Genomic DNA, 23,688 nt, shown 5'->3' on the forward strand with positions numbered 1-23,688 from the left:
ATCTTGATTCCAGCTTGTGCTTCATCCAGCCCCACATTTTACATGACGTATTCTTCATCTAAGTTAAATAAGCAGGGTGACAATATACAACCTTTATGTACTCCTTTCCCAATTTTGAACCAGTCCATTTTTCCAAGTCCATTTCTCACTGTTGCTTCTTGACCTGCGTACAGGTTTTCCAGGAGGCAGGTAAGGTGCTCTGGTGTTTCCGTCTCTTTAAGAATTCTCCACAGTTTGTTGTGATCCACACAGTCAAAGGCTTTAGCATTGTCAATGAAGCAGAAGTTTTTTGCAATTCCCTTGCTTTGTCTATGATCCAGCAGATGCTGGCAGTTTGATTTCTGGTTCCTCTGCCCTTTCGAAACCCAGCTTGTGTGTCTGAAGTTCCCTGTCCATGTATTGTTGAAGCCAAGCTTGAAGGATTTTGTCTTCCTTGCTAGCATGTGAAATGAGCACAATTGTGCAGAAGTTTGAACATTCTTTGGCATTGCCCGTCTTTCAAATTAGAATGAAAACTCTTCCAGTCCTGTGGCCACTGCTGAGTTTTCCAAATTTGCTGGCATATTGAGTGCAGAACTTTAACATCCTCGTCTTTTAGGATTATAAATAGCTCAATTGGTATTCCATCACCTCCACTAGCTTTGATTGTAGTAATACTTCTTAAGGCCCACTTGAATTCACATTCTGGGATGTCTGGCTCTAGGTGAGTAACCAAACCATCATGGTTATTTGGTTCACTAAGACCTTTTTTGTACAGTTCTTCTGTGTATTCTTGCTACCTCTTCTTAATCTCTTCTGCTTCTGAAAGGTTCTTGCTGTCCTTTATTGTGCCCATCTTTGCATGTGCCCTTGATATTTCTAAATTTCTTGAAGAGATCTCTAGTCTTTCTCATTCTATTGTTTCCCTCTACTTCTTTGCATTGTTCATTTAAGAAGGCCTTCTTATCTCTCCTTGCTATTCTCTGGAACTCTGCATTCAGTTGGGTATATCTTGCCCCTTTCTCCTCTGCCTTTCGATTCTCTTCTTTTTCTGCTATTTGTAAGGCCTCCTCAGACAACCACTTTGCCTTCTTGAATTTCTTTTTCTCTGGGATGGTTTTCGTCACTGCCTCCTGTACATTGTTACAAATTGTCCATATTTCTTCAGGCACTCTACCAGAGCTAGTCCCCTGAATCTATTTGTCACCTTCACTGTATAAGGGATTTAAGTCATTCATGAATGGCCTAGTGGCTTTCCCCTCTTTCTTTAGTTTAAGCCTGAATTTTGCTATAAGGAGCTGATGATCTGAGCCACAATCAGCTCCAGGTCTTGTTTTTCCTGCCTGTATAGAGCTACTCCATCTTCGGCTGCAAAGAATATAATCAATCCGATTTCAGTATTGACTATTTGGTGATGTCCATGTGTAAAATCATCTCTTGTGTTGTTGGTAAAATGTGTTTGCTATGACGAGTGTATTCTCTTGGCAAAACCCTGTTGGCCTTTGCCCGCTTCATTTTGTATTCAAGGCCAAACCTGCCTGTTAGTTCAGGTATCTCTTGACGTCCTACTATTGTACTCCAACCCCCTATGATGAAAAGGACATTTTTTATGGTGTTAGTTCTGGAAGGTCTTGTAAGACTTCATAGAACTGGCCAACTTCAGCTTCTTTGGCATCAATGGTTGATGAATAGACTTGGATTACTGTGATGTTGAATGATTAGATCTGGAAATAAACTGAGACTGTTCATCATTTTTGAGATTGCACCTAGATACTGCATTTGACTCTTGTTTATGAGGGCTCGTCCATTTCTTCCATGGGATTCTTGCCCACAGTAGTAGATATAATGGTTATCTGAACTAAATTCACCCATTCCCATCCATTTTAGTTCACTGATTCCTAAGATGTTGATTGCCATCTCCTGTTTGACTGTGTTAATTTACTTTGGTTCATAGACCTAACATTCCAGGTTCCTATGCAGTATAGTTCTTTATAGCATTGGATTTTACTTTCACCACCAGACACACCCACAACTGAGCAATGTTTCTGCTTTGGCCCAGCCACTTTAGTAATTGCCCTCCACTTTTCCCCAGTAGCATACTGGACATCTTCTAACCTGAGAGGGCTCATCTTTCAGTGTCATATCTTTTTTGCCTTTTTATTCTGTTCATAGGGTTCTCACTGCAAGAATACTGGAGTGGTTTGTCATTCCCTCCTCCAGAACTCTCCACTATTACCTGTCCGTCTTGGGTGGCCCTGCAGGGCATGGCTCATAGCTTCATTGAGTTACACAATCCCTTTCGCCATGACAAGGCAGTGATCCATGAAGGGATGTAAGTTCTTACTGCCATTAAAAAAATTTTGGCTTTTTTTAAAAAAAGGTCTTTTTTCCTCCTTTCCTCTTTTGTTCTCTTTTTTTGTGATTCGATGACTGACTGTACTGTTGTGTATGGATTCCTTTTTCTTATTGTATGTGTATACCTATTACAAATTTTCAGTTTGCAGTTACCATGAGGTTTTGACATAGCAATCTGTATATAAAAAGATTGTTTTAAGTTGCTAGTCTCTTAATATCAAATCCTTTTCCAATATTCTGCATTTACACTCTCCTCACCATTTCTGGTTTTGATAGCATATTTGTGTGTGGATGATTTCCTACCTTTTCAGTATGTTTGCCTTTCCTAGTGAGGTTTTCCATTTGTAATTTTCTTATTTCTAGTTGTAGCCTTTTCTCTTCTGCCTAGAGAAGTTCCTTTCACATTTGTTGCAAAGCTGGTTTGGTGGTGCTGAATTCTCTTTGCTTTTGCTTGTCTGTAAAGCTTTTGATTTCTTTGTTGAACCTCAATAATAGCCTTGCTCCGTAGATTATTCTTGGTTGCAGGTTTTTCCCTTTCATCACTTTAAATACATTGTTCCACTCCCTATTGGCCTGAGGAGTTTCTGCTGAGAAATCCGCTGGGAGTTACCTTGTATGTTAATACTTTTCCTTTGTCTTTAATTTTTGTTAGTTTGATTACTTTGTGTCTCAGTGCGTTCCTCATTGGATTTATACCTGCTGGGACTCTCTGTGCTTCCTAGATCTGGGTGACCATTTCCCTTCCCATATTTAGGAAAATTTCAGCTATTATTTCTTCAAATATTTTAAAAGATCCTTTTTCTTCTCTTTCTGAGATCCCTAGTGTGAACATTGCTGCATTTAATGTTGTCCCAGAGGTCTCCTAGATGGTTTTTATTTCTTTTCATTCTTTTATTGTGTTCCTCAGCAGTGATTTCCAGCATGTATCTCCCATCTCACTTATCCATTCTTCTGCCTCACGTTTTCTGCTATTGATTCCTTCTAGGACTTCCCTGGTGGCTCAGACGGTAAAGCGTCTGCCTACAATGCGGGAGACCTGGGTTTGATTCCTGGGTCGGGAAGATCCCCTGGAGAAGGAAATGGCAATCCACTCCAGTACTATTGCCATGGAAAACCCCATGGACAGGGGAGCCTGGTAGGCTACAGTCCATGGGGTTGCAGAGTCAGACACGACTAAGTGACTTCACTTTTCAGTGTATTTTTTATTTCAGTTATTGTTCATCTGTTTTTATTTTTTCTAGGTCTTTATTAAACTTTTCTTTTATCTTCTAGATCTGTGCCTCTATTCTTTTTCTGAGATCTTGAAACATCTTTACTATTGTTACTCTGAATTCTTTTTTTTTTTTTTTGGGTAGAATGCATATCTCTACTTCACTTAGTTGTTCTTCTGGGTTTTTAATTTTGTTCCTTCATCTGGGACATATTTCTGTGCTCTCTCATTTTATCTAACTTTCTGTGATTTGCAGTATCCATGCTTCAGGTTGTAACATTGTAGTTCTTGCTTCTGCTGTCAGCCTTCTAGTGGATGAGGCTTGTGCTGGCTTCCTGGTGGGAGGGACTTTTTTTTCCTGCCTGCTGGTGAGTAGAGCCTTTCTTGTCCCTCTGGTGGGCAGGGCTTTGTCAGGGAATGTGTTTAGCAGGAAAGACTTTATTCAGAAAGACTTTAAGCAGCCTGTCTGCTGACAGGCTGGGCTGTGTTTCTACCTTGTTGGTTGTGTGGCCTGAGGCATCGGAGCCGACATGCTGCTTGGAGCCAAGACTTGGTGAAAAAATGGCAGTCTCCACCAGGGCTCATGCCAGTGAGTACTCTCCAGAATCACTGCCTCCAGTGTCTTTGTTACCACAGTGAGCCAAAACCACCTCCCACCTCTGCAAGAGACCATGGAATACCAGCAGGTAGGTCCAGTCCAGGTTCTTATGAGGTCACCACTTTTTTCTCTGGCTTCTGGTGTACATGAGAACTTGTATGTGCCCTACAAGCGTAGTTTCTATTTCCCTCAGTCCTGTAGAATTCTTGTGATCAAACCTCACTGGCCTTCAAAGTTAGATTCTCTGGGGGCTCCTCATGTTCCCAGACCCCTAGGCTGGGGAGCCTGACCTGGAGCTCAGAACCTTCACTCCTGTGGAAGAATTTCTGTGGCTATTTTCCACTTTGTGGGGCATCCACCAGCAGTTATGGGATTTATCATGATTGTGCCCATTCCTACCATTTCATTTTGGCTACTTCTTTGTCTTTAGATATAGGATCCTTTTTAGGAGGTTCCAGTGTTGGTGTAAGAAAAATGTCCCCAAGGAGGCACTAACCCCAGGGATGTACCTCTTGCCCATGGGGAGGTCTTTCAGCTTTGGATCCCTCAAAGGCACAAGGAATGAAACCATGTTCCCATAAGGCAGATAAGTGGGTGAAGGCAGTTTCCACTTTACCTTTGCAGCTCCTTCCGTCCTCCTGCAGAATGTAGCCTTTCGGGCATGAACACTGGTAACTCCCCTCTGTGTTCTTACAGATGAAATTGCAGGGTTTGGGAGCCTGGTTGCACTCATTTAGATCTATGATCAAAGAGACACAGTGTGACTGCCCATCTAAAAAGATGTTTCAATGCTCAATACCCACAGCGTCTAACAAAGAATCTTAGTTTTAAAGAAAGAAAAGGTAAATTGTATGGTCTTTGATCACTGTCTTACGTTTCCTTATGAAATTACACAGGCTTTTTAGAGTTTTAGTTTGAAGGTTTTTTTCTCATAATGTACAATTTCCATCCGAGAATAAACCTGAGTATCAGAAATAGAGCACTTACCTACACAGGCAGTTCCAGTTATATCTGGAGTGTAGCCAGTTTTACAAATGCAATGATATGATCCTCTGTCATTGACACATTCCCCATTTCGGCAAACATCATGAATAACCTTGCACTCATCAATATCTATAATTTAATAAATAGCAATTAAAATGAGAAAGGCATTATAAAAGGGTCAACATGTACTATTGGGCATTAAAGCCACTGACACTCACATCTTGACCCTTCTGTCTCATTACTGCTTAGCAGGGTGCCAATAGCAAGTGAGTTCTTAGCCTTGGATTGTTAAGTAACATTTTTATACCCATAGCTCTTATTTTTCCTGATCTTTTCAAGATTACTCTGAAATGCAATATAGCATACTTTCATTGGTCTGAAGAAATGCATCTACCATCTCATTTTCACATCTGCCAAAGAATGATAAATCACTTTGGTCATTCCATCTATTCTGTCTTTACCACATCCAATTCTGTTATTCTACCCTTAGTCACATCTTTGTAACATGAACATAAATCCTATTTAATCTCTTTATTCTCCTCTCACTTCTGATTTCCTCCCAAGGAGCTCAAAGTCTCTTTTTATGAGACTGCAAACAATTGCAGTTATTGTTGATGAACATAGGCCTGAAAGTCTTTTTCAGAGCAGCCTCAGACACCTTGACAGCCTCCTCATCCCTCTCAAGTTGACATGGCTTGTACTTTTCCAGAGGCAGCTGTCTTAATTGCCAGTACAATCATCCCTCCATATCCAGGACACTGGTTCCAGAACTACCTTGTTGATATTAAAATTCATGGACACTCAAGCCCCATATACAAAATGGCATAGTACAGTTGGGACTGCAGGTTCAATCAACCTTGGGTAGAAATCAATCCAAGGTTGGTTGGATCTACAGATATGCAATCTGTGGATATGGAAGGCTGATTGTATCAGCATTGTTTTAGACTTCTTCCATGTGATATATTTCAGTTTTATGAGATAAAATACATATTGGTGGGCTACTTTAGGAATTTAGTGATCATTTATTTCCAAATGTATCTAAAAGGTTATATTCTGAGTAAAAGGTTATATTCTTATAACAAACCAGCTTAAAAAGTTGAGGACTCCTTGTAATGCAAAGACACGAACTGAAGCACACACGTTAATCAGACCAAGGACACTCTGGCAACATGGCTTTGAATATCTAAAGTACCATAATGATTTTTTTTTTTTTGGTCAACCTAAACTAGGAAACTCAGCCTAGGCCCACATTATCGATTCTATATTCTCATCTGCTCCTCATAAAACAAATTCCCTGAAAGTATTTTTGGACTATAAATGAAGTACCTGCTCCGTTGGTCAAAAATCAGAACAAAATGAAGTACCTGCTCCATTGGTCATAAACCCTCGGCCATGGGGGCAGAGTTTTTTGAAAGCCACAGTGCCCTGGAAAGGGCAGATCTCACAGTGGGGCCCCCAGCCTCTCCCTCCATCGCAGCAGCATTCAGACTTAGTGACGGGGTTCCTGTTGCTTGAGCCGATCTGACACATGTTCTGGAGCACCTCCGTGAAGCAGTACCCTTCTCGGTTGTCTGGAAGGGATTTATGAATGCAAAGAGGATTTTAGGGAACTTTAGAAGCATAACATGGTATTCCGAATTTGCTCAGATATTAAAACCCAAGAAGGATGTAACACTTTACCCTGGCTGAGAAGGAGCAAGAAGGGAAAGCTGGAAGCAGCAGTAAGAGAAAAAGGATGACATCTGGGGAAAACAAGACAAGATATTCAGTAAGTGGGCAGAAAGGCATTGGTGTCAACAAGATTATCATTCTATCTGTTCCCAGAAATATGGAGAACCAGGCTATAGCAAGGGTCGGAGAAACACATGGAAACTGATCCTGAGCATCAAAAGCTTAAAAAGGCAGCTGAGAAAGAAATTCCAAACAAATGATTCAATGATACAATTAGCAAAGGAAGAATTTAGCGGCAGGGTGGTGCTAAGCCCAGTGGACAATCATGGTCATAGAGTCATCTCCAAAATATGAACATTGTTAACCTTTCCTCAAATTTCAACAGTTTCTATTATTTCAAATAAGTGATCTGGTTTCAAGCATCCCAGTGTGGAGGCTGGGGTTACAAAAGCATCCTGTGGTCTGTACTCACCGAGGCACTCATCCTGGTTGGGGCTGGCTGTAAAGCCGTCATTGCACTCGCAGGTATAGCTCCCCCTGGTGTTGAGGCAGCGCCCGTTCTCACAGATCCCAGGCTTGGTCTGACATTCATTTTCATCTGTGTGGTGTAATTGAAGGACCAAAAACAAGAGGCGTCATCTGTCCGCTTTGTACAAAGATAGATTCTTTTTTTTTTTTTAAAGAAAAGTTTAGTTTGTGACTAGATAACCTATTCACATGGTTCCAAATTCAAAGAGTACAAAAGAATATACAGCCCAAAGTGCCCCTCCTTCTCCCCTTCCCCAGCCACCAAACTTCCTTCCTGGGAAGCAACCAGTACTACTGCTAATTTCTGGAGTATCCTCCTAGAGATGAATTATACCCATACAAACAAATACAGCCATATCTTTGATATACCTCCACCCTTTTAAAAACATAATTGATAGCATGTTTATATACTTAAACAGAGATAATAGCACTTTAGGTACACTTATGTTTTTCACTTATGTTTAAAACTTGCCATATCTGTACGTGTAGAGGATTTTCAGAAGGGTTATTTTAAATGAAGGGAAAAAAATCCTTAAGAGCAATATGTTAAATATTACAATACTCACTAGAATAATGTCTGTGATGGTGTTTTGACCTGAGGGAGTTTGTCTACACTAATCTTCTGATGCAATGTAGATTATGCCTGTAATAATACTTCAACAGCATTAAGGAATAATAAATCATAATTTGGTCTCCCCAGTTTAAAAAAAAGCATTGATAATAGCTGGAGAGTTGAAAGATCATAAAGTAATTTGCCTAGGTGCTCCCATTGAGAATAATTCCAAGCCCCTGAGGCAGAGATCTTATGAGAGCCAGAGAGCTGGGTTAAAATTTGCAATGCCAAGGCCACCCTGATAACAATTAAACCAATATCTGAGGGTGAGACCTGAACTCTCCAAGTGATTCCAGTGAGCAGCTGAGGCTGAGAATCACTGTTCCCAGAAGATCCATTGAGTGATCATAAGTCCACATGTTCTTCTATGCTTTTAAAGTCTGCTCTTCAACTTCCGTTTAAATCTGTATCTTACAGAGTTAAGGGGAAAATATGATTCTTATGCTTCTTGACTGACAACATGAGAAAGGGCATATGTAGAAACTTTCTAGTATTTTTTCTTCATTAACTAAAGCAGAAGTCAGGAAACTTTTTCTGTAATAACAGTAATAATATAACATTACTGCATAATATATAGTCAGTATTTTAGGCTTTGCAGGCCATTTGATCTCTGTTGCAACTATTCTGCTCTGTTACTGTGGCATGGAGGCAGCCATGGAAAATTATGAATGGTTACAGCTCTGTTCCAAAATGAGTCTATTTACAAAAACAGGTGGTAGGCTGGCGAGCTGAAGTTGGCCCTAGGACTGTGGTTTGCCAATCCCTGGTCTACTATGCTTTTCAAGGCTGAATCCACATTAGAATCACTCAGGGAGCTTTTAAAACGACCAGGGCCTGGGCCTCAGTCTTGATAAGACCAGAGTCTCTGGATGTAGATCCCATTGGTTTAGTGATATTTCTTGTTTAGTGAAATTTACTGAACAACTGTACTCAATGTTACGGTGGCAGTAGCAAAGCTAAGCCAGTAGGGAGGCATTCCGATGTGATGGGAAGAACTGAACCCAAAACAGCAAAGGAGTGTAAACAATAAAGGAAGGGATGAGAGGAAATACCTGGTCTTCTACTCCTAGCAGCAAATGGACCTGGAAAAGCACTCAAAGGCCAGCTCAGAGGGAGAGAAATGATGTTGCTGGTGGAATTCATAGATAATCAAGAGGCAAGGAGGCCTCCACGGAAAGTCATGATAGCAGGTAAGAGAGGCAAGATGGCTCTGGCCAAGGAGAAGACAGCACCACAAGGACACAGAGCCCACGTCCCTTCCATCCTTTGTTGCTTCCCACTCACTCAAAGCCCCTTTGCTGGGGCTGCCCTTACCTACGCAGCCTTCTCCGTCAGGTCTTCGCTGATACCCAGGTCCACAGATGCAGAGGTATGTGCCAATGAGGTTCTTGCACTCCATTTGTTTTTCAGCACAGTCGTGTTTTCCCTCTTCACACTCATCCTCATCTGGAAAGAATGTACAAATTCATAAAAGGAGCTGCCTTAATTCCCTGCCCTTTAAACATAAGACAGTATCAAGTAACCAATTTTTACTGACACTATTTCAACATTAACCTACTTCCTTTTGCATTCTTGGGAGCTGGTCTCTCAAGATGGGAAGGCATCTTCTAACCCCCTTTGAACTTAAGAAATTTCTCTCTAGCTGATAAATTTTTCAAAGGCAGGAAGTGTGATTTCTAATTAGTTTTGACAAATTGAACTAAAAAGGCCTTATATAAAGCTTTCATAATATGATAATTAAAACAGCATTATCAAACTAATAATAAACCAATGCTTCCATTATATAATACTTAAATAACACAGCTTATGATGTCCTAATATCATAGTATTAATATGACATATTAGAATCATTGTGTAATATAATAACGAAAGACTTGGTTTTTACACTTTGAGGAAAAGACAGGCATCTACAAATATCTTCTCTACTAGGTCGTCCCTCCAGTTTCTTTTTTCTGGCACAGCGTGGCTCTTCTTCATTCTTTACTTTCTGTCCTATTGCACTTCCTTCTTTTTATCTTTCCCCTTTATGTTATCTGAATTGAGAAGTTTGGACTTTAGCCTGCATGTGACATGGAGCTCTTGCTTTGGAAATCTTCCTACCTTTAAGAAAAATTCTATGTAAATCATTTGAAAAGAACAGATACCTGCTCATTTAAGAACTTGGGAGAAGCAGATCAGAGCTCTTCAAGGATCCCCAGGATTTACCCAACTTTGTATAACAGAGCTTAGTCCAGTACTTTGGCAATTGCAGGTGTTCAGTAAGCACTTTTAAAGGAAATTGTTCCAAGTCAGCTCCATATGCTACCCCATTCTTGGAATATAAAATCCCATAGTGATGGTGATTATTTATTATTCACATTCCTTCCTTGTGTTCTCATGTTCTAAGTTATCATACTATGATTATTTATAGCTCTCTCTCAGCCTCTTCATATTGAGCTTCTTATATGTGGGGAAGTTGTTTTTTTTCCCCCTTATATCTCCACATCTCATAGAATGGCTGGCATGTCATAGGCATGCAATGTGTGGTGAACTAAACAGGGTCTGCAGTGCCACCCTCAACCCAGCTTTAAGCTACAATTTAGGAGAAAATGTAGCAATGACAACCCTCATATTGTCCAGGGACTACAGCAGTGTTCCCCAATTTCCAGTCTTTCTCTGCTAGTGGATGCTTTGGAAGGACATCGCCCATCATAGACATTAGAACACCCTGGCTTAGATGACTTTGAACGTGAATGTCTCACCTTTGCACATCCTTCTGTCTTCTCTCAGAACATATCCAGCAGGACACTTGCATTCATATGACCCATAAGTATTTACACATCGGAAGGCACAGAGCAGAGGATTCTGGGCACACTCATTTATGTCTGCAGGAGAAGGCAGTAAGAGAATAACGGACCATAAGCCTCAACCGAAAGAGCAATATACTTTCACCAAAAGTTGCCATAAACATGGATGGACCAAGCAGTCTCTGCATTTCCAGGATTATAAAATGAGTTGGTTATTTTATAATTGGCCCAAGTAGGGTGATCATACATCTTGGTTCTTCCAGCACAATCTCAGTTTATACTTTGGTGCTGGTATAATTATTGTTATTTAGGCAGATGAGAAATTATAGGTCATCCTACATATAGGGAGCTTTTCAGAAATGCTGGCTTTGAAGTCTCAAGTTGACCAGTTACCACCCCCTAAAGTCACAATGAAGTGGGGATCAGTTTTACCCCATTTAGCCAGAATAACTGCTAAGTCAACTGCTGTGAGGACAGAACCCTCAGTACCATTAACCCCTCCCCTTCTCCAGATAAAAGAGGCTCCTGTGAAGTAACAGTGAGTCTCATGCCCAAGAAAGTATTCTGAATAATTTTACTCTTATAGAGATATTGTACTTAGTTCACACTGAGGCTTAAGTTATAGCCTTAAATAGGAATAATAGTAATAGATTAATAGATAAAAGTGGTTTCTGTAGATTGCATAGTTTGGAACCATCAGAATATGGTTCAGAAAAGCAGGGTTAAAACAGATCTTCTTGATTATCACATTTTTCCCTAAGGCCAACAATCCTGACAAGAACATTCGTGAGATCCCACATCGTGATCTAGTCACAGCCTTTAAAGATTCACCAACATCTTTAACTAGGAGTAGTGGCTCAGAGGGTAAAGCATCTGCCTACAATGCAGGAGACCCGGGTTCGATCCCTGGGTCAGGAAGATCCCCTGGAGAAGGAAATGGCAACTCACTCCAGTACTCTTGCCTGGAAAATCCCATGGTCTGAGAAGCCTGGTAGGCTACAGTCCATGGGGTCGCAAAGAGTCGGACACGACTGAGCGACTTCACTTCACTTCATTGGTAGATAATATCTCTAATGAAAAGCTCACCTTAATACCCACTGTACCATCGCCTCACCTTCATTCTCTTCTTAAACCAGTGGCTCTCAACTTAAGACTGCATCAGAACTACCTGGAGGGCTGCTGGGTCCCACCCTTAGAGTGTCTGATTCAGGAGGTCTGGGACAAGGCCTGCAAATCTGTATTTCTAACAAATTCCCAGGTGACACTGACGTGGCTGATCCAGGGACCACCCTTTGAGAGCTGCTATTCTAGACACTCCCTCCTTGCCTTTCTTTCCTTGCATCCTACCAGACATACTGGCAGTTGCTTAGAGAGTATCGACAGCCTCTTTTGCAGTGATTGCCCCCAAAGAGAGAAAGGATATTGGTGTTAATCTTAGTGTGTAGTTGTTTCTATGAAGAGAAAAGAAAAAGAAAGGGTGTATAGGATACAGTGGAAAAAAGGGGAGACAAAGAAAATAAGAAAGAGGGTAGGAGACAGGACAGGTGTTATATTCAAATATTAGTGGTAGCAGAGACCCCAAGGAGAACTCTGCATTAGATGTGGCATCACCTGGGTCATGAACCACCTACATCTTTTTCAGATACTTTCTGCAGAGAGGAGGCCACATAGAGAAGAAATGATGACATGGCCCAGATCTTCTTTATTTTATATACCCTGGGTGGTATTTGATACTAAGAATTATAATCAACCAACTACTATCCCTATGATCAGAACATGCAACCAACTATCCTATGTTTAAGAGGCTTACCTTCACAAGTCATCATTGGCCCAGGCTCAAATCCCTCCTCACAGGTGCATTCGAAACCTCCAATCACATTCTTGCAGGTTCCATTTCCACAAGGATTGCCTACCGAACATTCATCAGTGTCTGCAAGTGATCAGAAGTATAGTCAAAATATGACGAATTGAGAGAAAATGCACTTGGACTCAGATAGTACCTTTCAAATTCCATTGGAGCACTTTGATCTCTAACATTTTGGTTCATTCTCATTCTGTCCTTGCAAGAGAGGAGTGCATATCTTATTACCACAGATTTATAGCTGTAAAATTTGACTTGCTAAGTAGCAGTAACAGTACCCAGGCTTCTTAGCTCTTACTGTGCTCTTTGCCGTGGGTGCCTCCAGCCTCCTATGTTATGAAATACATCTGCTGGGAAGAGATGCTTAAAGGGTTAAAACAAGGCTTCTCTTACAAGTCAAAAGTTTCTGCTTACTTAATGTTAGAAATACACCTCCAGTTTGGCCTTACATTACATCATTCTCCAAGAAGCCTTAAACATGATGGAGTTTTGCCAGATATAAAATAGAAGACTAAACTTACGCAAAATAAGAGACCAGAGGTTAAGCAAAATTAAGACACTGGATAAAGTCAAGAGTCAAGTAGATTTTGCTGAATTTGTGGAAACCAGATGGCTTCCATTAGGCAGAAGAAAGGCTAGAAAGAAATATGTTTAGGGTATGATCTCTCTAAACAACTGTGGAGAAAGTCTTACCAAGGAAGTCTAAAAAATATATGTCTCCTAATCCATCCACCTAGAATATTGACTGTTCTTATTCTGACATATCTCTTGGGGAGAATACCTTCCTTTGGGCAAGGAACATTCCAGAGAAATAACACTGCTATCTCAGCTGTCTAGAGCACAGAAAAGTGATGAATTATTGTTGAGAGCTGTGTCTCGTGTTAGGTTCTGAAGTCAGAAAGTGAGGGCAAGAAGGCAGGGCTGAGAGACCCTGGTGAGGAGGCTTATTTCTCACATATATCGTACTAACTGAAGATATTGAACAGAAAACACTGGCAACTTTGCTATTGTTCTGCTATGAAATTGCATTTCACTGTCAGGATTATTACATCTCTTTCAAGTTAGTAAAAATCACACTATCATTGATTTTTAGAGCTGTAAGGTAATTAGAAATATTTTAATCCATCTGCATGATATTTATTATATTCTGAGGCTTAGAGGGCTGAAAAACTTGCTTAAGTTCCCACAGCCATGGCTGTGGATAAAAACCACATACCTTGATTCCCTGCATGGAAAGAACATTTTCTAATGCACACAGACAAACCCTCAGCATTTATGCCATTATTAATTTAGGTTACATTGAATGGTTTTGAATTTCTTAGATAAAAGAGGTCAAAGGTCAGTCACAGGAGCCTTTCTTTGAAATTTGAATAAGGGGGCTAAAACAAGAGGATACCCTGGGTCCGCAGCCTCTCATGGTACTAAGTGTAACAAAATCTGGGTAAATTTTGTGTTTTCCATACTGAGAGAATAAGACTATGACAATTACCAATTTTTAAAAAAAATTTCTTAAAGGCTTTCACTATAATGCTGTCCGTTTTACCATCTCTTCAAACGTGTTCAGTGTCCTTGTCATCAGACTGTAAGGTCCATTCAAGGAAGGACGCTGTTGGCTCAGTTCACTAGGGTAGCCAAAGAACCAAGCCCAGTGCCTGGTACCTGGCAGGGACCCAGCCAGTACTGCTAGATAAATGATACATGAATGAGTATATAAAACTTATTTCTGTCCCATCTTGGTGTTTATATATCCTTGTGTGAATGCTGAATTGCTTAATTTCCGATTTGTAAAATCTCTGTAGAGGAAGCCACTTTATTACTCACCCACACATTCATTCCCTTGCAGAATGTAGCCAAAGGGACATTCGCAGCGATAGGACCCATCGGTGTTGATGCACTGCCCGTGTTTACAGACATCGGGTTCTTTGCACTCATCCATGTCTTAAGCAAAGGAGGAAAAAACAGTGAACAACAAAGTAACTTTTTAGAAACACAAAGGGAAATTATGATTGTTTCAGTGTCTAATCAATGAAATGTATTATAATATTAACAAACACTATAATAATATAATTGGTATCTAAATGAAAAGACCAAAAAATAGGGCTTCATTTACCAAGATAAATGTGGAGAAATAACAGCAAGAGAAAGGACAAGGAAGAGACTGGTTGAGAATATTATAAAATGCTGAAAGTCCAGTGCAAGCCACTCACCAACTGCTGAATCATCAGGTCCCACGATGATGCCACTTCCATAGGGACAGATCTGGCGGAAGGCCTCTGTGGTGGAGATGAACCCTCGTTAATGGGTGGGCCAATGGCATTTAGCAAATACCGTGTGGAGGCTGCACATACTGGAACATGATGAACAATCCAAGCCCAGAAACCAGAGAAAATTAACAAAGCTCTCAGAGCTGGGGTACCTACTACTTGGGCAGCTTTGAGTCATAACATACTTCAGAAAAAAATAACTACCTTGCTCCTAAAATAAAATAATCTTAGTGAACATTTCATCTGGACTTAATTAAATTGTCTTATTTTCTGAAAGCCTGCAGTCTTACAGCCTGCCCTGTGAATGGCCCAAAGAGATGCAGACAGGAGACATACCATCGGGTTCAGTGGGGCACAGCTCGCAGGGATCTCCCCAACCTTCTCCCTTCAAGGCACAGCAGCATTCCTGTTTGGAGTGATTTCTGGATTTGGGTGATGAACACTTTCCTCCTTCAAACTTCGCATAACAGTAGCTCATTCGTAAATCTGCAACAAAAATTCAAGAGACCCCTCAATGGCTTTTCTGCTAAGTCATTATTGTATAACATTGAGTAAGAAACAATCCACCCTGTTAAATGTGATCTCTTCTTATGACTAAAGTCATACTTTTTAAGTGATTATAAAAGTAAATGAGCTGAGATCGTTAAGTGAAAGAATTCGTTGCTCAGTTGTGTCTGACTCTGCGACCCCATAGCCCATGAGGCTCCTCTGTCCATGGGATTCTCCAGGCAAGTGTACTGGAGTTAGTTGCCACGCCCTCCTTCAGGGGATTTTCCTGGCCCAGGGATTGAACCTGGGTCTCACGCATTGCAGGCAGATTCTTTACCATCTGAGCCACCAGAGAAGCCTGAGATCTTTAAAGTGATAAATAACTTTTGTAGTACGATCTGAAGAACAAATCTCTGTGACTTTTACCTTATTACTTTTCATGTTATCCAAGGTTCCAAAGCAATCTGATGTGAATAATTAAAACCAACACTGTCACATTCCAGTGCTGTCATCATCGGTGACTTCAAGATGGGGACATTCAGAGATGGACTAACATTTAGTGAGCACACTACGTTAAGGTAGATCTCCCAGTTCTAGGTCTCACTGTGATATTACACACTGCACTGTGTATTCTGTGTCGCCTAAGCCCTGGAGACAAAACCCCAGATGCCAGGCATAGAGCAAATAAAGATGTGGCAGTTTTGTGAACTGACAAAAATACAACTAACTCAGTGTATTTCACTGAAGCAGCTATTTGGTTTCTGTCTACAAAATATATGTGAGGCTTTCTGCAGATTTTATGCACATATGTGAACACACTTGCACACACACAGAAGCTTGTCTGGCTCAACAGAGAGAGGGAAGGTAAAGAGGACAGGAAGATAGGTAGATGTGAAGGAGAATAATCATCCTTTCAAAGGATGTATTTCTTTCTTTTTTGACTTTATTACAATTTTAATATATTACCATACCACTAATATTACAGTATAAAAAAGGAAAAAACTAAAGAATTAGTTCTTTCTAATTACATTAATGTATTTTTAACTGAGAAAAAATGTAAACCTATATATTACTCTATCACAGTAATGAATAACATTTTTGTTTGGTAAACATAAATTTTAGCTTATACATGACAGATTCTACTGACTTTGGGTAATCTTTGAAACTGAAATCTATGCTTCTTTTTAGATTATTTCGTGCTTTAAAACTAAAGAATGAAGCAGAAAATATCAGTGTTTTGAGGTACATAAATTGTATCTTTAATATACTTTGATTTTATTAAAATTTACTTATTTGTTACTATAAAGAATATATTTCTTTAACATCAGTTCTTTCTTGGCGACTCCAACATGGAGCATGGAATTGGGATCTAGGTCCTACAAAATTCTCCAATATTGCTTGACACAGCTTTGGAAACTGACTTTTCCATTTCTTATAGAGCAAATTAGGTGACTCTAAAAAGTGAGCTCATCCAAGAGCCTGGAGTGTGTTTGCCCTCAAATTTGACTTCCAAAGTTTTGCAAACTCTGAGTTACACAGATGCTAAAATCTGCAGGTTTTAAGGAAATGTTTTCAGCTCCATTTTGCACAATACCCCTTTCTTTATGAATGACTGGGTCTGCTCTCTCCTGTCAATGTTTTCAAGTCCAGGTAGCAAATTATTAGAGCCATTTATAATTTCAGTTAAGACAATTTTACCATCTTAACGAGACAAGGTGAGAATAACTGAGTTGCAAAAGATCACAGCAGGAAAATTTTCATGAATTAAAGTAAAAGTATCAGCCAACCATATTTACCAGGCTCCAATAAGTCAAATTCAGTTGGCCTTTGCAATGAACTTGTTGAACTCATCATGGCTACCAACTCTTCAGATAAATGATCTCTCTGGGGTCTACTGCATTTTCACATTTGTTATGGGTGGGGACCTAATAGTCACCTTTTCGCAAACTACTCTTCTGAAGGTGAAGAGCAATAACAGCTGATCATTGTCCTGCAACACCTCCTCTATTCAAATGTTGTCTCTGTCAAGAAGCTTCAAGACTTTACAAACTGTAGTTTTTTAAAGGACACTTTTTAATTTGCTTTTTTTTTTTCCAGAAATCAAAATATTAGGTTTATTACTGCTGACACCCGGCATGGAAAATATGTCTCTGAATTGCAGGCATGTCTCATGGCTTCCTCATGTTCCTCCCAGCATTTGCTTTACTCCTCAAGTCCATTGTCACAGACAGCATTTTGTTTTTACTGGTCCTATTTTTATCATTTATGCCTATAACTATCTTAAGATATAATTTAATGACTACTCAAAAAAATCTCAACAAGCATATCAAAACTCAGTTCTTTCCTCTGTCTTCCAGCTTGAAATGTATCTTTTAAACCTGGATACATGCATGTTGTAATATTGCTCTGTTATGTTCTCATTCTCTTTTCCTTTTATTACTGGCCCTGTTCCATACCCCAGCCCACCTCCCCAGCACCACTGTATCACCTCACCCCAGAAAAACATCTAGGTATGAAGTTTAGAGCGAGCCAAAGTGACAATCTGTCTCCAGTGAACTTCGTAGTGGGAGTGACTCACTGACCTCTGTGGCTTCAGGGGCCAGAGGCTGTTCACCTGAGCCCTAGGTCCCATTTGTTCCTTCAGAAACATTATCCATGGTTCTCTTCTATGGGATTTTCTAATTTTATGGGCACTAGAAGCTTGACTCCTAATTTGCCATCTTATAATAAAAACACAGCTCTTAATTCCCTGGCTCTAGCAAAATCTGTGTCCTGTGGGAGATTTATATTGGCTTTGTGGTCACTGTCTAGAATTGGTGTTTTAATCAAAGGTGCCATGCACTGGGAAAGAGTGTGTGTGCGCCCGCATCCTTTTAACGAGGGCTTGCTTGGATGCCTGTTTACCAGTCCATCTGTGAAGCACCCTTAATGACCTTTGAAATTTCATCAGAGCTACAAAAGTCACTTTCCCTGCTCGCATTCCTCAATCCTGGCTCTGCCTCTTGGAGCTGAGCTTGTGGCAGGGCTGCTCACAGCTGGGCTGAGTCTTCCTGCAGCATTAGCTTGCTCAGTGACAGGCCAGTGCAAATTGAATTAATAGCCTCTGAATTTCCTCTGGCCTGCCACATCGGCAGATTCACACCTGGTTTCTCACTACTTTCCTTCCAAACTCCGGCCAAGCCAAAGGCACACAAAAACAAAGGAGCAAGAGCTAGAATTTATCTGGCTGGTCTGCACCAAACAGACAGATTATCTGCTTGCATCAAGCACGGCCCCACCCACAACCCAGAAATCCACATGGGGCTCTGATAGCTACCTACAAGATCAAACCAACAGAGAATTCTCAATGCTCCCCCTTCACATCCCTAAATATTACATGACAAGATGACCAGTTGAAAAGTAAAAGGTTAACCCAAATAACAATAATAAGAGTCTATGAAAGACTCAGAAGTGAAAAAGGTTTGTCATGTATTCAAGAAGACTGTTTGGGCAGGTATTCTTATTGTTTAAAAAGAAGAAAATTGAGCTTCCAAAAGATTAAATGACTTGCCCTAGGCTATAAATGACAAGGCTGAGATCCCTAAAGTCCAATTTTTGGAATCTTAAATAACATCCATTGCCTTTTATTTGGTAATATGGAAGTAAAAAAAAAAAAAAAACAACAACTAAGAAAAAATCCTGAACAATAAAACAAACAAACAAAAAACCCCAATGGAATGGGATAGGGGTTGTGGGGGAGATATGTGTGTTTGAATGTGATTTTTTTTTTTTGGTCCTGAATTCATTAAATTAGTGTGTATAAGTAGACAGACATATACAATTGCCTTCTTTAGTAAAATCTAAGTAGTTTTCTGAGACATAATAAACTCTGTCATGCCTAAGTTCAGGCTCCCCTTTTGACTTTTTCTGAAGTTCACAAGTGTTATTCCTGAAAACAGACTATGGGCCAGCAAGAATCCTGGTCAGTTCACATTTATTTTTCTGTTTTCTTAGAAAACTTGTGATGTAAGAGATGGGCACTATATCCTGGGAGCACATGAGTTAATCTGCATTTTCTGTCTGAAAGTCTAGGTTTTGGCCCACACTTACACAGGTTACCTCTTCTGAGGCAGAGAACTTGTAACTGAACTTCCCCCAGGCTTTCCCGTGTTCAGTGGCTCATGGCTGATCCCCTGCTGACTGACCTGTCAGCGTCTGTGTTCTCAGGGGGAGAGGCAGGTTTAAAGTGCCAGGACAGTTGTTGTACAAGCAACTGTAACATGATGGATGAGTTTTTAACCTCAAAAGTAAAAATGAACTTTCTGACATATGGTAATCATTAGACCTCTGGGTGAATGAAAACACTCCATCTTCTCTTTTACAGAGAATCAAAGCTTTGCCATGTTTAAAAAAAATAAAACCACAACAAATAAACACAAAGTAATGAAAGTCTAAAGCCAAAAGTCAAAAGCACTTACCTTGGCACCTTCTTCCAGTGGAGGACAAGGAGAACCCGTCTGGACACAGACATTTGAAGCTGCCTTCAGTGTTACTGCACGTGCCCAAGGCACAGATTTCTGGCTCTTCAACACATTCATCAATATCTAAAAAAAAGTCCACATGTCAAACAAAGTCAAAACACAATGGAGATACTGTCAGCTGATAAATGCACAATGTGAAAGGAAAAAGCCTAACTGAGTTTCAAATGTCTTCCAATAATGAAGATTCTTCCTTATAATGCTGGAGTAGACTTTAGGCTGTGATGACTTTTAAAAAACTAGTTTTGCTGGTTCTTATCATAAAAATGGGCTCTGCAAGTGCCTTCTTTGGAATGCAGTGAGAAACATCTTTTACCCAGATTGAGTTTATTAGATAATTAGAAAAGTTGCAGTAATTTCGTACTACCCTCAACTGGGAAGGAACAAGAAACTCTAGAGTCTGACTTCACTAAAAAGTAAGCAGATGCTCTGAAATTCAAATTATTTTAACAATGAATTACTCAGCGAGAGATCTAGGCCTTTGAAACAAATTTGTTCCTCTCCACCCATCCACAGTGTTTTCCCCAGTATCCTATGCTATCAACCTAAAACTGTGACTTTTACAAGGACGCTAATACTTGTGAAAAAAATCCTAATGCAATACAAACTAAAGACATCACAGGAAATGAGGCTCCTGTCTCTCATTTGCAGTTTAATTTTTCTGAAGAAACAAAGATATCTTCCATGTAAAGACTATAGTTTTTCTTTTATCGTCTAGATAATAGGAATTTGACACACGTAATTGTGGCAGGTTTCCTTGAGCATATTAGGATACCTTATCTACTGTAAAGGGGTAATTAAGGATGGTCTGCATCCTGAATGGCTTGAGTATGTCCTAGTTTGCCTGGCAGAGTCCTAGTTTATGCTTGTTGACCTGCACTCATGAATAGTGAGTGTAGGTCAAAATTGTCTTCATTTGGTGAGCCAAGTATATGATAAACCTACTTATGGAAAAAGTATGACCGCTCTTTCCAAGAGGCTTACCCATCTTTTCCCCTGACTTTCAGCAGGAATTTGTAGTGAAAAAGAGGTAAGTCTTAAGTCTCAGCCACGCTATTTTAATGGAAATATTTTTTTCCAACAAGAGAGATTCTCTCATATCTTGGGACTCTTTATCTTCAGGTTTGTACAAGTTCTTCCCACACCAAAATGTATTTGTATTACACAGCTTTATTCCCATGAGGTCCAAGTAAAGGGCAGTTATGAAATTAACTTTTTTATCTTGACTTAGTTTTGTAAACACCACACAATAGATATTATAGAAATGTGCAGTGCAAAGTGATTATCTTTCTGTACAATGTAAAACCAGCCTCTTCATTATTTCATGTTATGTCACATTTATAACTGCATCATGCTTCCTTTGGTTTATTAACTAACAAATCTGAACAAATGTGAACTAACAAAGCTGCTGCTGCTGAATTACTCCATCCCTATACTCCCTCCACCCCCACATCCAATCTTTTCTTAAAAGTCAACTTTTGTAAAAATGCTCAGATGTTTCCTTTTTTTTCTTGTTTTTGTTGTTATGATTCTTCTATGGTAGAAATCAAACTGTAGGTGCCAGCTTCATAAGGGTAGGGACAAAGATTTAGAATGAACACATGTATTGACTATTCTGAAAATCATTTTTTCTATATATTTTCATTCTGTTCATTTAGGGGTAATTTTGCATTAATCATGGAATAATGCTGACCTCTAATAGAAGTAAAATGACACAGTAATTTGTATTTAGGTCTAATTTTGATGTTTTCACTTAGAATATTATCCCTTGACTGAGATTTAAATTAGATATATAATAAACATTTCTCATTGATGATATTAAAAGTGGACAATTCTTACTCATTAGGGATTAGACACAGACTTGTTGAAAGGTGGGAGCATGGACTAGGTGACCTCTTAAAAGTCCTTTTCATCCTACTTATTTATGAATTTATGACAGTTAATGACTTTCATTTAACATAATGATACATGTATTGAGGAATGCAGTACTATAAAATTTGCTGAGAATTTATTTGTAGTTATGCATTTCTACCACTCTACAAGTTGAAACAACAATGACAAATTACATAGCCACATTCATCCAACCTTGAATGTGATCACTTGAAGATTTTAACTGGAATCAGGAAGCTATTTTTAATTGCAGCCCACTGGCACTTAAAAATAGGTAGTTCAGGGCTTTTTATAAGCTGCATAAAAACACATTGGAAAAGGGTCAGGGTCATGCAACCACCCAAGTACACAGAGCAAAACAGCTTCATCAGAGATTAGCCTGAGAACTACATGTTCTTGTCTCATCATCTAATTGTGAGCCCATAAGTCACACCCTACCCTTGGATTTGTCTGATAAAGTATTGCAAAATGAAGACACCATCACACCATCTCAAAAATTTGACTCTGATAATGTCAATGAGGTAACCAATACTGCTCATTTCCAACTACTGATAGCCCTCTTACCTTCACACTTGTCATTCTGGAGACTGTATCCAGGTGGACAGATACATCTATAGGACCCATCCAAGTTTTGACAGGTGCCTGGGGCACATTTTCTGGGATCTAGGAGACATTCATTGATATCTGCAAAGGGAAAAAGAAGAAAGAGTTTCCCACTGGCATGATTTCCATCAAGCAATTAAAATCCAAAGACACTGGAATCAAATCTAATACATAAATCTAAAGCCCCAAAACTCCACCATGAATAAAAATTAACACCTCAATAAAAATCAGCTTTATCAGCTTTTGGAAGTGAGCTAAGTAACAGCCATACTTTATTTTATCTACAGAAAATTAAATATTTGCAGAAAAGTACAGCATTCACATGTATACCTGTGGCGGATTCATTTTGATATTTGGCAAAACTAATACAATTATGTAAAGTTTAAAAATAAAATTTAAAAAAAAAAAAGGAAAAAAAAATATCTTGTAATAAAAAGTGAATGGCTATGAAGATTTTTGAGGGCACCTAGCAGCTTATAGAAGAGCTTACTACAAAGCTATGTGGAAGAAAAAAAGAAAGGGAATTACAATTGTATATAGGATAATTCAGCTGTCACACTGAATGTTGTAATATTGTAACTGTTTTCTGCAAGTACAGAAACTTAAAGGGGAAGAGTGCTACATATACCATATACACCTACAGGCAGGATCAGGGTAATTCTATTCTGATCTTTTTCCTCCAGGCTTCTGAAGGAAGAATTGTGATACAGATTGCGTGATTCCTGGCGTGGCCTCAGGGCCTTTCTGGGGCAGCACTCACCCACACAGGTTCTCCCATCTGGAGCCACCTCATAGCCTTCATTGCACTGACACTGGAAGGACCCCACTGTATTGATACATTGGCCATTTCTGCAAAGGTTCCCATTTCCAGTTGCACATTCATCAACATCTGCCAAGAAAAACATCCTTTGATATATTCCAAAGAAAAATGTCATAATCCCATCAATGACCAAAACCTTTAAAGGGAAAAAATGCTTATTCTGAATTTCAGTGGCCTTTGCTGGCTCAGACAAACTTAAGAAATTCCTTTCTGGTTACTTTATAACAACAAACCTGGCTTTATTTACCTATCAGAACTTTAAAGATGAAATAATTCTACTAATTCGATTGATAATTTATGTTAGGATTTTTATCTGAGTTTCACTTTGATCATACTTTAGGTTTCATTTTTAAAGGTTAAAACTGAATTACTAATACACAGTACATCTGAGAGTATTATTAACAATTCTTGTAATCAGAAGTATGTAAAAGTGGCCTCTTGCACAATACAAAATTTGGTTCCTCACCCTTGCTTGTGAATAGTATAGCATATTTTATAGGAAGAATTTTATAGCTTCAAT

General features: G+C 39.4%; 1 protein-coding gene across 3 annotated transcripts in view; it reads right to left on the reverse strand.

Moving 5' to 3' along the window:
* Positions 1-23,688, reverse strand: part of FBN1 (fibrillin 1) — a 265,245-nt gene that overhangs the window by 22,911 nt on the left and 218,646 nt on the right. For all 3 annotated transcript variants that reach the window (XM_086320774.1, XM_086320775.1, XM_086320777.1), the window contains 13 exons: positions 23,109-23,237; positions 22,310-22,429; positions 19,796-19,921; positions 15,186-15,335; positions 14,793-14,858; positions 14,407-14,523; positions 12,535-12,654; positions 10,680-10,802; positions 9,253-9,384; positions 7,270-7,395; positions 6,491-6,697; positions 5,130-5,255; positions 4,759-4,881 (listed from right to left, as the gene is read on the reverse strand). In XM_086320774.1, coding sequence (XP_086176900.1) covers positions 4,759-4,881; positions 5,130-5,255; positions 6,491-6,697; positions 7,270-7,395; positions 9,253-9,384; positions 10,680-10,802; positions 12,535-12,654; positions 14,407-14,523; positions 14,793-14,858; positions 15,186-15,335; positions 19,796-19,921; positions 22,310-22,429; positions 23,109-23,237 — 1,665 coding nt within the window. The remainder of the gene's footprint in view (positions 1-4,758; positions 4,882-5,129; positions 5,256-6,490; positions 6,698-7,269; positions 7,396-9,252; positions 9,385-10,679; positions 10,803-12,534; positions 12,655-14,406; positions 14,524-14,792; positions 14,859-15,185; positions 15,336-19,795; positions 19,922-22,309; positions 22,430-23,108; positions 23,238-23,688) is intronic.

Source organism: Bos grunniens, chromosome 10, assembly GCF_055505025.1.
Source record: "Bos grunniens cultivar Pamir isolate PY7600 chromosome 10, Bosgru_T2T1.0, whole genome shotgun sequence".
NCBI classification, from domain to species: domain Eukaryota; kingdom Metazoa; phylum Chordata; class Mammalia; order Artiodactyla; family Bovidae; genus Bos; species Bos grunniens.